General features: G+C 37.7%; 1 protein-coding gene across 4 annotated transcripts in view; it reads left to right on the forward strand.

The window, feature by feature from the left end:
- The window catches only part of LCLAT1 (lysocardiolipin acyltransferase 1), a 91,524-nt gene that overhangs the window by 18,882 nt on the left and 55,768 nt on the right, over positions 1-16,874 (forward strand). For all 4 annotated transcript variants that reach the window (XM_082756394.1, XM_082756397.1, XM_082756396.1 and 1 more), the window contains exons 3-4: positions 10,549-10,717; positions 12,204-12,402. In XM_082756394.1, coding sequence (XP_082612520.1) covers positions 10,549-10,717; positions 12,204-12,402 — 368 coding nt within the window. The remainder of the gene's footprint in view (positions 1-10,548; positions 10,718-12,203; positions 12,403-16,874) is intronic.

The following is a 16,874-nucleotide window of genomic DNA, read 5'->3' on the forward strand; positions in this document are numbered from 1 at the left end:
CTTTTCATCTATAGTTTTTATGAGGCTTTCCTTCTTCCCTCCCTTTTTTTCCTCATAGCTCTTAAGTTAGAGCATTGCTCACATGTAAAATCTGGTAGACCTTGAATTGCTGTCACTGGTTATTTCCCTGACTAGGTCACTTGCTGTTCTGTAATTCATGGCTACTTTATTCTTGGATTGCTTAGCGTCAGTCTGCCACAGCACGTACATCTAATGAGGTTGCAACTGCTAAATGTATTTGGAACTGACTTGAAACTCATTGTAACGTTGACATGGTCTTTGATATGGGAAATACACCACCCATGAAAACCCTTTAATTTATTTTTTTTATATGGTCTCCTTTCAATTCTGGCAAGCTTTATTATAACTGGAGGTTCTGTTTCAAACGAGCTATTATTTTACATAATAAGGCTAAAAATCTTAGTCTTAGATGTTGCTTTTTTCTATTTGTCTTCTAGAGGCTTAGAAAAGTATTGCATAAGCACTGGCAGATAACTTCCCTGGCTACAACACTGAGTTACTGTGTTTAGCTTCTTGTACTGGTAATTTGTTATAGGATAAAATGACCTTTATAAGTGTTCATGCAAGCATCTCGTTATTCATTTATAAATAACACTGGGGCCTTTGCATCTCAATGTAAAACACTTTACAAATAGGGATCAAAGGTTAGCTCTTATCTTCCTGTGTGTTTGAGGGACAAAACCCATTCAGCTTTAACAAAAAACACAAGTTACTCTATTCTATTTTATTGGTATATTGGCTTTTTTATATTTGGCACTTACAGGTTGAAGAAAAACGTGTGTGTTTTATAGAATCGGATTCAGTAGCCCTGGAACCAGAAGCGAAGTACCTGCATCAGCTTGTTGCTGAGCTATGGCTCTAGCTCGAGTACGGATCACCTACCTCAGCTGTGTATCTTCCCAGGCAAAGCTAGCATCTATGCACAGCACCATGCAGATGGATGAAGTTAATGCTCTGTTAGAAGTGGTTTTGAAGTCTCGAGGACCTCCCTTTGAGGTTCTGTCAGAAGATAAGCTTCCCTTGTAGCTGGTGGAAGGAGAATTATGGAGCTCAAGACAGGGTTAAAGCTGCAGTTCTTAACTCTGGTTTGTAGTGTAGTCCTAGAAATACCCCAACACGCTGTTGACTGGTCCAGCTAGTGAGCTGTCAAACTAGATCTGAAGGGTGTTCTCCAGAGGGCTCTGAAAAGCACAGTAGAGCTTCACCTCTTATGGTTAGGTCCTGAATCAGAAATACTACCGGTTAATAGCAGTGCAGAGGTTTGACAACGTGTAAGTTTTGGCTATGCATTTTTGGGATATCTTCACCAAAACATAACAGACGGAGAACAGGTTTTCACGTTCATAAATAGATCAAATGCAAATAAACAGTTTCCACTGCCTGTAGTGGGGATGAAATGATCATGTTGCTGCAGAACTACTTCATGTTTCCCCTTTTGCTTCCAAGTCTGCCAGGTAACCATCTGTTGTTTCTACTATGTTTACCTTGGAAAGCAGCCAGCCTGTAAGCATAATTCAATAGATAATTACAATGCATGTGGCTTTTAAAGTTATAATCATGTAATATTTGCTGATGTGTAAGTATGCTTCAAAGTGCCACGTATTCCTGACACTAAGGCAGCCTTGCTAAATTTTAAGTTATCTAAAGTATGGAATTTTCCAGTTATGTGGCTAGAGCATTTTTAATGTTGTTCACAAATTTCTTTTTATATACGTTTGTCTTGGAAATATATTTAAAAAAAAAAAAAAAGGCCTGAGGCAGTTGCTCAGACTCAAATATTTGGCAGAGTTATATGTGATTGATAATAGCAACTTCTTAATTATAGAAGGGAGAGAGAGACATGAATTGATCTGTAGGCATAGTTCTCCATTTCTTTATAAGTACTATTTAGCTAGAATGTCTTACAGGGGTAGCAAAATGAAGATAAGTTTCTAGTTAAGTTGATTTTACCATTGATTCTGGGTGGACCCTTACTGGCTTTAGTGTCTTCTGTTGGGATTTTTAAGGCTGGGCCTGCTAAAGTTTTGTAACCTGTAACGTGCTCCTAAGAACTGGAAATAGAGTAGGCTAGCAATTGGAATTGTTTCACAGGCAATGGTTCACAGCATAAAAGATGCTTTATAAAAAAAAAAATGCTTCGGTTAAAAAAAAGTGCTGTAATACCATCAAATCAGAATCACATTCACTTGTTGCACATGCATTTGTAGCATACATTATACCAAAAAACAGGAGTTATTTGGTTTAATGTATTCTGTTCTAAAACATACTTTTTTTCTAAAACGGAGATTTTTTTAAAGGCTGCAAATACAAAACTCTCACTGAAACCTTCTCCTAGTTGGGTAGCTTGCTTAATGCATCTGAAAGCTTGCTTTTACATGCCCCCTCTTTATTTTCATAATTGTACCCCTTACAATTATATGAGTTAGCATCAATTTTCTGTCGTGCTGCTGCTATCCTAGCAATGGTTGATGGTTTACATAGCTTGTTGAACAGGCTGTTTGAATGTTGTTCATACTTGTCTCCTGTTTTTCTTTTGTGTTGTTAACCCAATGAAAGAATTCGGTACTGATGGCAGTGGAAGAGCCGTTGATAGTTTCAAGGGTGTATCCTTATAGAGAAGGAAATTGCTGGTTACTGTTCTGTAAGCAGACTAAAGCAAACAATTTGTCTGTGAAATGCTGAACAGAGCAAAGTTCTTAGAACCATGGAAGTTCAACTTTTAATCATGTGTTCAGGATCTGTTGCAGTGCATGTGAATAACTTGAAGAGCTTTTACTGTCCCTAGGAAGGAATTTTGGTCCCATTCCAGTGGTAGAGACTTTAAGATGCTCAACTGATTGCTCTACTTGTTTTGTCTTTGACTCTCTGTTCTTCAACCTGCAATACTTGAGTTGTGTTCCCCAACTGAGGACTTTATTGTTAAATGGATACTTCTGAAATTATAAATGCCATTCCTTAAGTACAGATATAAACTGAAGTGTTGAGATGCTGTTACACAGGGGAAAAATTACATTTAATAACTTGTTTGTTACATCTCCAATTACTAAGTGGAAAATTATTTTTCATAGTTTTTGCTTGGATTTGTTATCAATCAAAATTGGTCAGCTGATAGGTCTGTTGCAGATTTTTAAAACCAGAGGATTTAGACTTGCCAGCTGTTGCCTCTACAGGTAGCTTCTTCTGTAAAGTAGACTAAGCCTACAGTTGACCTGCAGGCTTTATATTATAAAACTAATAAAACTCTAGAACTGTCCGCTCTTCCATGTTTGATTGGGCTAGGCAACATCCCTATTTGGTGTTTGATGATGAACCTTCTCGATCTTTTTCTGTTTTTAAAAGCAGAGGTTTGAAGGGGATGGCAGCAGTACAACAGCTGTTCTTCATCTGCTGAAATTACTTTTCATGATTTGTCAGCCAGGGCACTCTTTTTTTTTTGCTGATTGCTCTTTAATATAAGCTTGTGGGGTCATAGCAACTTGCAGGATAATTTAAAGAACAACTGGGAAGTGGGAAGCTATGAAGAAGTTAATCAAAATGACTTGTGTTTGCCAAAAGTTACCACTTTTTTTTTCTTCTGTAAATTGCACAGAAAATGCTCTTGTGCAGTTATTTCTACACCAGCTGAAATGGTCAATTATATTATTGGATAGTAAAGAATAAAAGCAAACTACTTCTTTTCCATTATTCTTTTCTTTTTCTTTCCCAGAAATAGCTGTAGCTGTTGCTTGACACCCTCTTACTAAGTATGCTTAAATACCTTAGTTCATGTTCTCATTCAAGCTTTATTGGTCTAATGGTTGTCCAGAGCAACAGTGAAAAGAGTACAGGTAAACTTGAATGAAAAATCATCAGCCTGATTTGATGTCTATACTCTGACTGAATTATCTGCTTACAGTATCTAAAGGTTGCACTGCAGAGAATCTCAGCCAGTTTTTGCATTTGGAAAAAAATGACTTGGAAGAGCAAATAAAATATTCTATTACATCCTTTATTGAATTATAGTAGTAAGATTAAATCTGGGCAAATAAAAGAGATAATAAATGGTAAGATGCAGCAGTAATCATATTTTATTGTTTTATTTACGGAAATTACTCATTAAGTATTGTACTTTGTGCATGCGCATGTTATTGTTGGAGAGGATCAGGGATGTGGTTTGTGATGATAATTATCTGTTATTGCCCTCTTCTATATCATTTTATGATACATGTGTTAAATCCCTTGAAGGTTTATTAAATGCAGGAACTGAATAAAAAGGAAATAGTTTTAATGGTCAAGTGCCTGTTCCTTCATGTTGTTTTTTTTTTTTTCTGTGATTTTGATCTGTGCTATATGTGTACATTCCTTAAAATACTGCAGTACACAGGAGAAGCATCAGCAATAAAATAGAGTTCATAAAGGGGTCTATGGAAACTGATGGATCTTCTTGCCTGTATTTTATAAACTACTGATTAGAGTGGATACCTATTCAAATAATAATGCAACTTCTTCCTGTCATTGCTTCCCATATAACTTATGCTATTCCTGCAGATCTTTTTTTTTTTTTTTTTTTTTTTTTTTTTAACCTGAGGCACAAGTGAGTAGTTACATGGTCAAAGAGATAGGGCATGCTGTAGATCTGTAAACAAGACTGAGTCAGTCTACAAAAGCTAATGAACTGTAAGTGATTTTCTTTTTTAAAATACCTCACTATATAGAAACTAGTTTCTTGCTTGGAATACAAGAATTGTTAAAATTTTCCTTTGAAATGTTATGATAAAAAAAAAATGCAGAAACAGAAAAGCCTGATTTTGCTGAGCTTCAAACATTTTACTAGGTTGTGTCATTCCCACTGAAACTTGTCAGTGTGTCTGGTGGTCTGTAACGGCCCACCAGATCAGTGCTTGCTGAGACCCCTGTATTATTTGCCTTGCAAGCTGTGAAGCTATTTTCTATTACCTGACTGCCTACTCTCCTTTCTAGACAACTGTAATTTTTCACTGTTTTTTTATGGGTACTAAAAAATTGGGATTTTAGCTTGACAGCTTTTTAATGAACACCTGTGAAGTTGACAACCTTCTTGCTCACCTCCTTGAAGAAGACCAATCACTTCACCCAGGTGAAAGGTTTTAAAAATCATTGTGAAAATGTTATCTTCTGACTTGGGAAGTATTTTTCAGAATGCAAAATTGAATGTGGGAGCTGGAATTTCTAGCTTACCCCTTTTTCTTAGTGCTTTGAAGAAATGCAGAGGTAAATTAAGTCAGTTTGCAGCTAACTGCTAGCTTTCTTTGCAAAACTATTAGAGAAGAGGCATAATTGGCTATCTATATGAATTTCTCTGTGATTTTAATTGAAATTAATGTTTACCTTTTCCACTAGTAACTGAACAAAAAAAAATTAAACAAAATGCCACATATTCCCTGTTCAGTTCATGAAGATTAATCAACATGCAGTTTTATTGCCCGTGGCTATTGAATGGAAACGCCAGGAACAATGCGGTGTTGTTCTATTGCCCTTTTATTTTGGTGATGTAATAAAACCTCATTTGTTGACTGCATAACAGTAAATACTTGAAAATCGCTCTAGGTTAGCAGGCAGCTGGCTCTGTCAGATAATGTTGCTTAGTTCAGTACTGTAGGTTAAATCTTGTGTTTCTTTGGATTTTGGAAGACAGCTAACCTATTTCTGCAAGAATATTGAACTCCAGAACTGGTAAGGAATTTTGAAGCATGTGGTGAGTCTCAACTGCTGTAAAACTTCTAGAGCTTTAATTTAGAAGAACTTTCTTGTTTCTAAACAAATAAATTTGTTTTTCATCTCTTGTACACATCAAAGCCATAAAAACAGTAGAGAAGAACTAGTTTTGTTGTAGAGAACAGGATTTTCACAGGTCATGTTTAAAACCTTTTGAAAACATCATAACAAGCCATGGTTTGCCTCTAATTCCAACTGCACCTGGAATAAAAACATGTGGACAATAAGAAAAAGAAGCTAAAATGTGATCACAGGAAGATGCCACTGCTTTATAGTACTATGGAAAAACTGTATGTGTAGAGTCATGAAATAATTTTAAGAAAATATTCTAATAAAAATGGAGTCAACAGAAATGCAAATGTTTTGGAAAGTATTTTTTTCCTGTCATAGCCAAGGATTTTTAAAATTAACTGAAATGTAAAACAAAAATTGTATTTTGAGAATCCCTGTTTCCTGTTACCTGGAGACAGGGCATGTTTGCCTTCTGCTATGGCAACAGGGCCATGCGAAGCACAGTACCCCGTTAGCTTGGAGTTTTGCCACAAGGCAGATGAATAACTACAAGCATAGTATGTGGGTGCTGCCTTCCTAATGTTTGCAGCTTTGAGCCTGAATCTTAAAATAGTTTTGACTGTTTCAACTACAGCTCTGACATACACAGTGAATAGAGAGGGGCTTTAAAATGCCCAAATGCCAAATCCAGTGTTTAGAGTCATACTTGCCATAGGAAGAGAGAGTTGGCAACAGCAATAAGGGAGTAGCTAGGTGCTTTGAAAATGCTTGGTATCTGCTGCTCAGACTTTCGATCTAATCCTTTAAATCATTTCTTGGATATCTAATCTCTCAGGTGAATCAGCTCTGGATTTTCTTTGTTTTGAGATTTTTCACATTTTACAAGTTTTCATTGAGTATACCTTTCCAGTTTGGTTGCTTTCTTAACAATGTTTTGAAATCACCAGTGTATATCTTTGTATTGCTTTGTAGCTTTTTCTCCTCTTGTGGAATATACACGTTAAATTTGGGATGGCTCACATATACATCTATAAGGACACCTTGATTCCAAACAAGTTTTTTAAAGGGCTAAGAGATGCAAAAGGATCAGTCACTTCCCTGTTGTCATCGGTAGGAGTTAATGGGGAATTCCTGAGGTAACTGGAACCAACTCTCACAAGCAGACCTTCTAGCATCATGGGGTTTATTGTGCCCAGACTGTCCCAGACAGCACGGCATGTGTGTGAGAGGAGTATTGCTGCTTTGGAGAGGTGCAATGCGGGGTTGGGAGTGTGAGGCATGGGCTGGCAGTGGGTTGCTGTTGGGAAGGTGAGGGTAAGGAGCTGAGCAAAAAAGGGTTTATTAGGCAAGCTGCAGCACAGTGTGAACATCCGCATTGCTTCAGAGACAGGGCAGTTCCCAAACTGTACTGAAGCTTTTGTAGGACACAAAGTTGTGACTAAATATCTGACAGAGCTGGCTCTATACAATTTACAAGCTTCTGCACTGTGCCGCTCATCTAGGAAGTGCTGGAGCAGGCTCCTTATGGCCCCACTTGTGTTAGAGACAGCACACTGCTGTAGTGGTGCACCTGGGCTACAAAGTGTGTCAAATACAGCGTGGGGTATTCACCCTCTTCTCTCTCTGCTCTAAATACGTGCAGAGCAGTACTCTTGCTGACCTCCTTTCCAGCCTAGAGCACATGCTTTTGGCAGTCAGCAAGCCCAGCAGCTTGTATGATGGCCACCCATCACTGACTGATGGTTAAAATGAGAATACATGGAAATGTTTCTCAGCTGTCGTGTATAGGCAGATGCACTTAAAACCATGTAACCTGTTGTGCAGCTTCTAACTGAACCCGGAAACAAAACCAAGTAAGTAGAGTGTCTTAATTTCACCTGGTTACTAAAATGCTCTTGCTGAACACTGTTTTCAGGAGGCCAGCTGGATGGGTTACTCTCTGCTATTGTTCTTCAGCTTACGCTTCTCATTTCGCAGTTTTGCTTGAATTCATGAAGATTTGTTTTTCTATTTCTCATACCTGTTTGCATTTTGTGTACTTTATGGTGGTGGAGGTAATTCAATGACACACTCTATCCATTATTCTTGATAAATGCATGTATACAAATGTGAAGGTAACATGTTCTGTTAATGTAAGTGATATAAACTAAACGTGGTATGCATTACACTTTAAAAATGTGCCTGCAAGGGATAAATGGCATCAATTAAAAACACATGTGATATCTTTTGTGTTTAGAAATAAGCACTGCAATGTTTAACTCAGTGGAATGCAGTATAGCATCCGTACTGTCATGATATGCATAGATACTGTCATGATAAACAAAATGCTGCTGGGGTGCAGGTTGAAGAAGAGAAACTTCGGAACTTCCTCAGGTCCTTAGCATAGCTCACATAGCTTCATCTAAAAAGAAAAAAAAATGTTTACCAGACAGTCTTTTACATAAAATACAGAAAAAGTTTTTCTTAAATATTTGTCTCTGTGTGATAATTTGAGGGAAGAACTAATGTAAACTGAAAACCTCGGACTGTAAATAAGTGACCTAGATTGCTTTCCAAACAGTTTAGGAGAATGGCAGAGCAGTGTCTTCTGTTATTAACACTGTGGTTATCTGTGTGCAGTACTCCAGTATTTCCACCTGGCACATGCACTTCCATGTTGTTCAGCAGTGTTTTGGGGCCAGGGTGCTTGACAGACATCCTCATGTCCTCCACCATGACCAGTGGCTCTGAGCAGGCTCCAAGAGGGACAGCTTGGCTGGCTGAAGTTGGTCAAACTCCTGTTCCTGATCTGGCAGTGGGTTGTAAAGCCATTTCCAGTTGTTTTCCTGTTTGTTCCTCAGAAAATGCACGTCTAGTTAGATTAATCCCATTGAATTTTAATCCTCTCTACTCCCTTTTGCAGGGCTCTGATCTTGGTACGTTAGGAAGAGGTCTTTTCTTCTAGTCCTGCTGCAGTTAGAGCTTTTCTTTGCCCTTTTTGTTATTTCTGTCATTCTCTGGGTTTCTTCTATCCTCTGTGACATTTATGTCAGACTTTCCCACACAGGTTTGCAGTACCACATACAGGAACACATGTGGAACAGTGTCCAGTGTAGTGCTCTTCAGGGATCCTTTGATATGTTAAAATGAATCGTATTTAGTGCATGCAAATGTGTCCAGCTGGTTCTTTAGATCCTGCTTTCTGCAGGAAAGAGTGGACTGTGCGCTTTGAAATGTAAACAATGTGGATTTTTTTTTAAATTCCAACATTATTCTCTTAAATTTTTCTTCTGATGCAGCCAGCTATCAGTGAATGGTTTGTATTTAGTATTACTTTTTTGCTATGCTGCAGAAGTCAGGCTAAATACAGCTTGTATCACTCTTACATTGAAAACTTTATATGGCCTCTGCTCTCAGCCATCCTCCAAAAATGTACAGTTTATGAAATTGTTTAAACCTAGAAGTATCCCCAAATGCTGCTGCTTTCCTGTTACTTGTCAGCATCATGTAGGAGATGCATGTTCACGTGCTAGGAACACTGGGATTACTATTTCTTGACTTTTGAATACTTTGCTGTGCAAACATTATTGCTATGGACGTGGCACAAAATACACTTGAGATAAATCATGTATGTTACAGTACACAAGGCTTAATGGATTACTTTTCCATTGCTCATTTTAAATTAAAAACACTAGCTTCCTGTTTTTCTTCTGAAGTCCTGTCCATCTGAGCTCTTGTAATTTCTAAAATAGCCTGTCAAAAAAGGAATTCAGTAAAGTGACTGAAAAGTGACTTCTACTTAACCTTTCTTTTTATAAGCAATTGGCTGAGTCCTAAATAGTTGAAAACAGTCTATTTTTAGGCCCTAATTTGGAGAGCTGATATTTCCGCATTTGCTTTGTCATTGCTGGTAGTAGTTGCTAAATTATGAAATCCTGGAACAATTACAAAAGCTAGGAGGATTGCTAAGCGTCCTACCAGAATGTGTTAAGCAGCTCTATGCATTATACATTTCAATTTATAATAAGGCAGTCTAGCTGTTAGCACAGACACTGAATTATATCAAGTTTTCACTACTTACTTGCAAACCAAGGGCTATCAGCTTCTTGGAAAATCACCGATAAGGACAGCTGAAGTACAGATTTAGTGTGCCCTCAGCAAGTTTGCTGAAGGAGTAATGTTTTTAAACTAAAAGAGGGAAGATTTAGATTAGATATTAGGAAGCAATTCTTTACACAGAGGTTGGTGAGTCACTGGCACAGGTTGCCCAGAGAAGCTGTGGATGCCCCATCCCTGGATGTGCTTAAAACCAGGCTGGATGGGGCTTTGGGCAATCTGGTCTGGTGGGAGGTGTCCCTGCCCATGGTAGGAGGGTCAGAACTGGATGATTTTTAGGGCCCCTTCCAACCCAAGCCATTCTATGATAATACATGAAAAGTTCAATATAGGTGTTCTGTTATACAACTCTTCTGTACCTTTGCATTTTAAAATAGCTTTCTGAAGATGTCGGTATGGAATTGCATATTGCTATAAGAGGAGGAAATTATGATGTAGCTGGTCCTTATATGACCTCTTTAATATCCCAATGCACCTTACACATTACTGTGTTTATGGAGTTGTTTTAGTACTGCTGCTTCTGAGGTAGTACATGTTATAAGGTAGTACAAGGTAGCCTTCACTGTTCTTGTTGTGTGTTGCTAGACGTGAAAAAAAAGGAGGAATACTACCTGAAATTGAAGTTGTGGGTCTGAAGAGTTATTAATTGGCTTATTTTTCTAACATAATGCCAACTTTGTTTTTCAGAGCCATGGTGTCATGGAAAGGAATATACTTCGCAGTTGCACTGTTCTTGGGAAGCTTTTTTGGAAGTATTTTCATGCTCGGTCCTTTTCTACCTTTGATGTTTATCTCGCCTGCCTGGTACCGCAGGATCACTGACTGTGTTGTGGCCACCTGGCTCACACTTCCAGTGGTAAGTTGCAGTTTGAGCCAAGTTCTGGACAACTCTTCTAAGTCCTACTATTTATTTTGTTTACTAACACATTTGATTAAAACAAAAATTCAACTTTATTGTGGTTTTGTTAATCAGGCCTCAACTTTCTTGCTAGCTGTGAAGGCTTAGGCTTTAGCTCAGTCCATGTTGCAGATTGTCTGTGTTCCTGCTCTCCTACAGTTTAATGTATGTATAAATTAACACCACATGACGGTTGTACTCTTGAAAAAGCCTTTTAATGTTACCTCTATCTAATGTCAGATGCTAATCAGAAAAGGGTAGGTGAAGCACTAGAAAGCACAAGGGTTCTTTTAAATTGCTAAGATTCCTAAATGAGTCTTCATATAAACTCCTGCTTTCAACTGTGCTCCAACTCTCTAATTATGAAAATAATTTACTATCTGGTACATTGTTCCTGACCTTCGCTGTTCTCATGCTTAATCCTTTTAGAATTTAGTACTTGTAGTTGTATTAGACAATTTCAGGTCAAAAACAACTTCCCATAGAAATGAAGTCTTCCACATTGCATCAACTTCGTAGCTGCGAGTCTGGAAATCAATAACAAAGCTTTTCTCTGAATTGTTCCTGAGGAAAGTATGAATGGGATCCATCTCTTTGTCATCTGTTCCTCTACGCCTTTTCAGATATTTTTTTCCCCTGATGTAAAGTGCTGTATTAGTGCTCAGAAATAGATATCCTGTTCCATAAGTCATACCTATAAGTAATATCTGTTGTCTGTCTCCATTTCTTGGGAGTGTATACCTCTTGTTTGCATCCTCCCAAGTTTTGAGGCTTATTTTATGCTTTGGAATGGCACTTCTTAGATCAGTGTGTTCACTGGTCTGTTTTTTAAACTGCTTTTTTAAACTGTGGGGTAGAGGCCCAGGCTTCAAGGCAGCACTGTACATTTGTACAGATTTAGATGTACATCACTGTGCTATATTCAGGCTTATTTATTTTTTTTTGCTCTCTCAGCTATTCTTTCTGTAGATGGATTCTAGCCATTTTTACAGTTGGAAGTCTAGCACAAACACATTGACCATTTGGATCCAAGAAGAAAGCAAGGCAGCTTCAAATACTTTTTCAGACCTGACAGTGTTGAGCAGTAGATTATTTGTGCAGCTGTTCTCTACTTAGACTTTATCTACCAAGTTATGATTCATACTGGTTCCCATACTTTTATTCCTACATTCTGGGAAAAACAGGGAAAAGTAACTTAATAGTGGACATGGATCATAAAAGAATGCTTTTTAATGTGTGCTATTTTATTATTCTTTCCTCTTTCATTACACAGCTGACTGTAGTTGTGGAAAAGCTGTCTTTTTTATTAGAAAACAGAAATCTGTTTACCAGTGATAAAGTGTATGAATAAATGAAATGATGTCATTGAAATTAATTTTTATTACTAATGAGCTGATGCTTTTCTTTGGGGAGTGAAGTCATAATATTCAGATATCATTTCTAGGCCTTGCTGGAGATGGTGTTTGGTGCCAAGGTGGTTGTCACTGGTGATGGGTTTGTTCCTGGAGAAAGGAGTGTCATTATCATGAACCATCGCACCCGAATGGACTGGATGTTCCTGTGGAACTGCCTGCTGCGATACAGCTACCTCAGACTCGAAAAAATCTGTCTCAAATCCAGTCTGAAAAGCATTCCGGGATTTGGTAGGTCACTAAACTCTTTACCTGGGAAGTAAAATGTGTTTAAAAATTCCTTCACCCACCACTGTTTGTACTCAGTTAAGTTTAAATTCTATTTTAGTATTTAAAAAAATATATTGTTTAAAATAATATGTGGTGTATTGAGCGATTAAATCACATATCTCCCAGAGGACACATGAACTGCATGCTTGAGCCTTTCTTTTTAAAAAATTGCTACATACTGAAAGCATTTTTAAAAATTGTGAAAGATATGTATTATATGCTTCTTTTCAAATTACTTTTCAAGACCTTGGTTTTTGAGTCATTTCACCGCATATTGCACATGCTTTTATCATTCTTTTCTTCATTATCCAATCTATACTATTGAGAAGATTAGAAAAAAAAAATAAAGGAAAAACACTGTAGGCAACTGCAAAGTTGAGGTTTCATTTTAATAGCTGTAGTTCTAAATCAAACTCAGTTGCCCAAAATATGCTGTACAGGATATGAAATAATCTATGATGTAAGTTGGGGACAGATCTGAGTTGCACATATTCAGAGAAACCATTTTAAATAGACCAAACACTGTTGCATAAATAGACTTACCTGAAATAAAAGCATCTCTTTGCATTTTATTTGTCTCTGATTTATTTGCCTTTTTATAAAAACTAGCTTGGGCTAGGATATGCATCACATTTATGATGTTGTAAGAGTAAGCTTATTTATGGTTCCCTTTTGTCAGGCCATTTATCTGAACAGATCATTTTGGCAGGATCCCATAAGGAGGAACTCTGACACCGTTGTGCTTTTATTACATTCACTCACTAGGTCTGTAGTCCTCTAAGTAAGAGCTGCAACTAGGGAACATACTTCCCATTTTTCCTGACATTCAAGCATAATGTTCAATTTTACGTGAGACAAAGATATCTCTTTTAACATTACATATATATTTAGATAAATGTTTTCATAATACACCAGAGATGTTCTGAAATACTGGAATCTGCTTCCTTTGCAACTTTTTAAAGAAATGTTGGAAGGTGGAATCCAGGATTATAGTCTGGAAGATTAATAGATTAATCTCTTCAAAAGTATCCCCTATTTTTTGTGTAACAAAACATTTATATGTGTGCATGCTTAGTATTAGAATGTCTATAATAAAATTGGAAGGTTAGCTCCAGAGTCTGGGATGTTACATATGCTTGGCAAAATCTGGTTCCTGAAAATGCACCAAGAGTTGTTTAGAAACTGATTTTTTTCAATTCATAGTTAGTACATATTGGTGGGGTAATAATACAGATAAGTGTTCATAACAGACAAACCTCTTAATGCAATCAGTGAGATTAGAATTTCTCCCACTTACCTCTAATGGCATTTCTGTGTTATGTGACAGACCTTTTGTAGGTGTTTGTCAGATTTTGTTGTTTGTTAAACCGTGTCCTGTGTTTTTTACAGAAATGTTTTGCTCATTTTATAAGCTTTTGAAGGCCAGAATGTAACTTGAAAATCAGCTGGACAGTTTCAGTGCAGTTTCACTGCAGCTATAATTTATACTTTAGGTGTTTGTCGTTAAGGTATAATATTTCTGGAAATGACACAACTGAATAATTTCTTCCAATTCCATCTTTTATATATTTACATGAATTAGTTATATATACTCAGAAATAGAGAATTATGGAAGTATCGATATGTCAGCTAAATGTAACTCTAATAAATCTTTACCTAATGGTAACCTTACTTTGAGTTTGAGAAATATATTAGATGAAATTGCTGTGTTGCTTTCAGCCCATTTTTCAGTCCTTTCTAATGTGTTTTTTTTTGCAAGCATTTCATTTAAAATTGTATGTAATACAAGGTTTATAATGCAACCCTGTCTTTCATTTCTGTGTCTCTAAAAAGAGTATTAAGTGTTGCACCTTTTGTTATCATAACTCCTATCCCAGCTGTGGTGTAAAAATTAGGTCTACAAAAGATTATAAGATTATACTGATTGAAGTGGTATATATGACAGGTGAAGGGCAAAGCTTGGAACAAAAATAGGTCCAGAGTCCTTGTCACCCCCTTTGTGGGTGAAGAGTGTACAGGCATCGTATTTAATGAGTCTGTACAACAAGTAGGCAATTATTTCTGGTTACTTAAAATTGAAGGAGAAAATGTTTCAAGGAGAATCATTGAGTCACTTATCTGGTTCTTAAGTTATTAATTCTTTGCATTCCACTGTATCAAAAAATTCGATTAAACGTGAACCTTAAAAAAAAAAAAAAAAAAAAAAAGAAAGAAAGAAGCCCAGAAAAATGGATGGTCCTTTCTTCCTGAAAGTGTAGTTTTGGCTTGATAGATTGTGTGCAGTCAAGTGTTCATAAAGCAGTATTACATTTCAGTAGTCTCATTTTCAGAAACTTTCTTGCAGTATTTTGGTACAACTTGCCCAAGTTGGAGCTGCAGGAGACCACTGTTCTGCTTGTGGCTGCTGCTGCAGCTTGTTGCATGACATCATCATCAGCTAATGACATATATTCTACAGTGTCAGTTTTCAAGGAGAATTTCTAATATCATTGGCAGTTTCCTGCATAGCTGACAAGATAGGACTTCTCTACAATAATAGACACATACAATTTATATCACAGAATCACAGGATAGTAGGGATTGGAAGGGACCTTGAAAGATCTTCTAGTCCAATCCCCTGCTGGAGCAGGAACGCCTGGATAATGTCACACAGGAATGCATCCAGGTGGGGTATGAATGTCTCCAGAGAAGGAGACTCCACAACCCCCCTAGGCAGCCTGTTCCAGTGCTCTGTCACCATCACCACAAAAAAGTTTTGTCTCCTACTTAAGCGGAACCTCCTGTGTTCCAGCTTGCACCCATTGCCCCTTGTCCTGTCATTGGGTGTCACTGAGAAGAGCCTGGCTCCATCTTCCTGACATTTGCCCTTTACATTTTTATCAACCTTAATAAATGTCACCCCTCAGTTTCCTATTCTCCAAGCTAAAGAGACCCAGCTCCTTCAACCTTTCCTCATAAGGGAGATGCTCCCCTCCCTTAATCATCCTCGTAGCTCTGTGCTGGGCTCTCTCGAGCAGTTCCCTGTCCTCCTTGAGCTGAGGGGCCCAGAACTGGACGCAATATTCCAGACGTGGTCTCACCAGGGCAGAGTACAGGGGGAGGAGAACCTCTCTCGACCTACTAACGCACACCCCTTCTGATACACCCCAGGCAAGAAACCCTCCCAGTCCTGTTCTGAAGGAATGAAGGAAATTCTTACCTACATTGTATTTCTCTAGTTCAAAGCAGGCTTTCCTTGCTGTGTAGGTGTTATATTTTTGTGTAGAGTTCGGTGCTGATAAAGCCTTACTGAAGCGTGGCATAGATATCATTATGTATGTATTACATGTGATTTGAAGCTGCATTTTTTATTTTTTTTTCAGCTCTAAAAAATGATTTAAAGGTCAGTGTGGCTGGGTACTCTACCTAGTAAGTTTCTGCACCGCTAACCATTTTGTAAATCTGAAGTGCTTCTACTTTTCCAAGCAATGTTAGTTACCAAAAATGTGTGGAAATTCTATCAGAAATGTGTGAAATTCTTACAAGAAAATAATTTTAGCAAAGAAATAGAACTGCATTGCTAGCTGTATTTTTTTTTATCTTCACTGTTTCTCTGCTATGTTTTCCTAATCAAAGATTTCTCAGAAAATTTGCAAATAAAAAGAGAATATTTTTTTACCTTGTCAAGTAAATGCTGCCTGTGCCAGGAAAATTCCTATTGCCCAGCAGAGTTTAGATGATCAAAAAACACTGTGCAAACAATCAAAATGTAATTACTTTTGTTGGACAATATGTTGCCCTAAACGAAACAGTAATTAACTGGGCAGCACCTTTCTCTGCAGGCTGCATATGAGCAGGTACTTCCTTCTGCTTATTTGTAAATCTTCCTTGTTAGGAAAAACTTTCATTTTTTCTTGTTGCTTTATTGAATTCTTCTTGTTCTTCTGTGCCTTCCCACTTGGATCCCCTGTCTCCAGACATGTCTCCCCAGACATGTCTCAAGTTTTGTTATGTGTTGTTCTTCCAGCAGCACAGTGCAGACAGGCTGTGGTGAGAAAATCAAAGCAGAAGCCTGTTTTCACTCTACTCAAAGGCTTAAGGCACGTGTTTGCAAGCTTGTGCTGGGTTTCCTGTCTCCCTTGAATCTGATGCAACAGTGAGCCATGCAAACAGTAGGCGTCTCCACTGCTGATGTATGGACCAGGTTTTTGATTGAAGGCAGGAATTCACATTCACGTCATGCTCTGTTGGAGGCTTTGAAGCTGAATAACTGTGAAAGGTTATTGCAGTTTCATAGATGGTAAAATAGTTTAGCTCAGTGGGCTGTGCTGGAGGAGCTGGGGAGGAAAGCCTCTATCCTTTACTATTGGTCATCTGACTCTTAGATAATCTGTTCTTATTGGAGCAATGAGGGATGTTTTATCTAATTAGGTACACACTTAGAGATAGGGAGG

This window comes from Aythya marila (genome assembly GCF_965140915.1).
Source record: "Aythya marila genome assembly, chromosome: 3".
Taxonomy (NCBI): Eukaryota; Metazoa; Chordata; class Aves; order Anseriformes; family Anatidae; genus Aythya; species Aythya marila.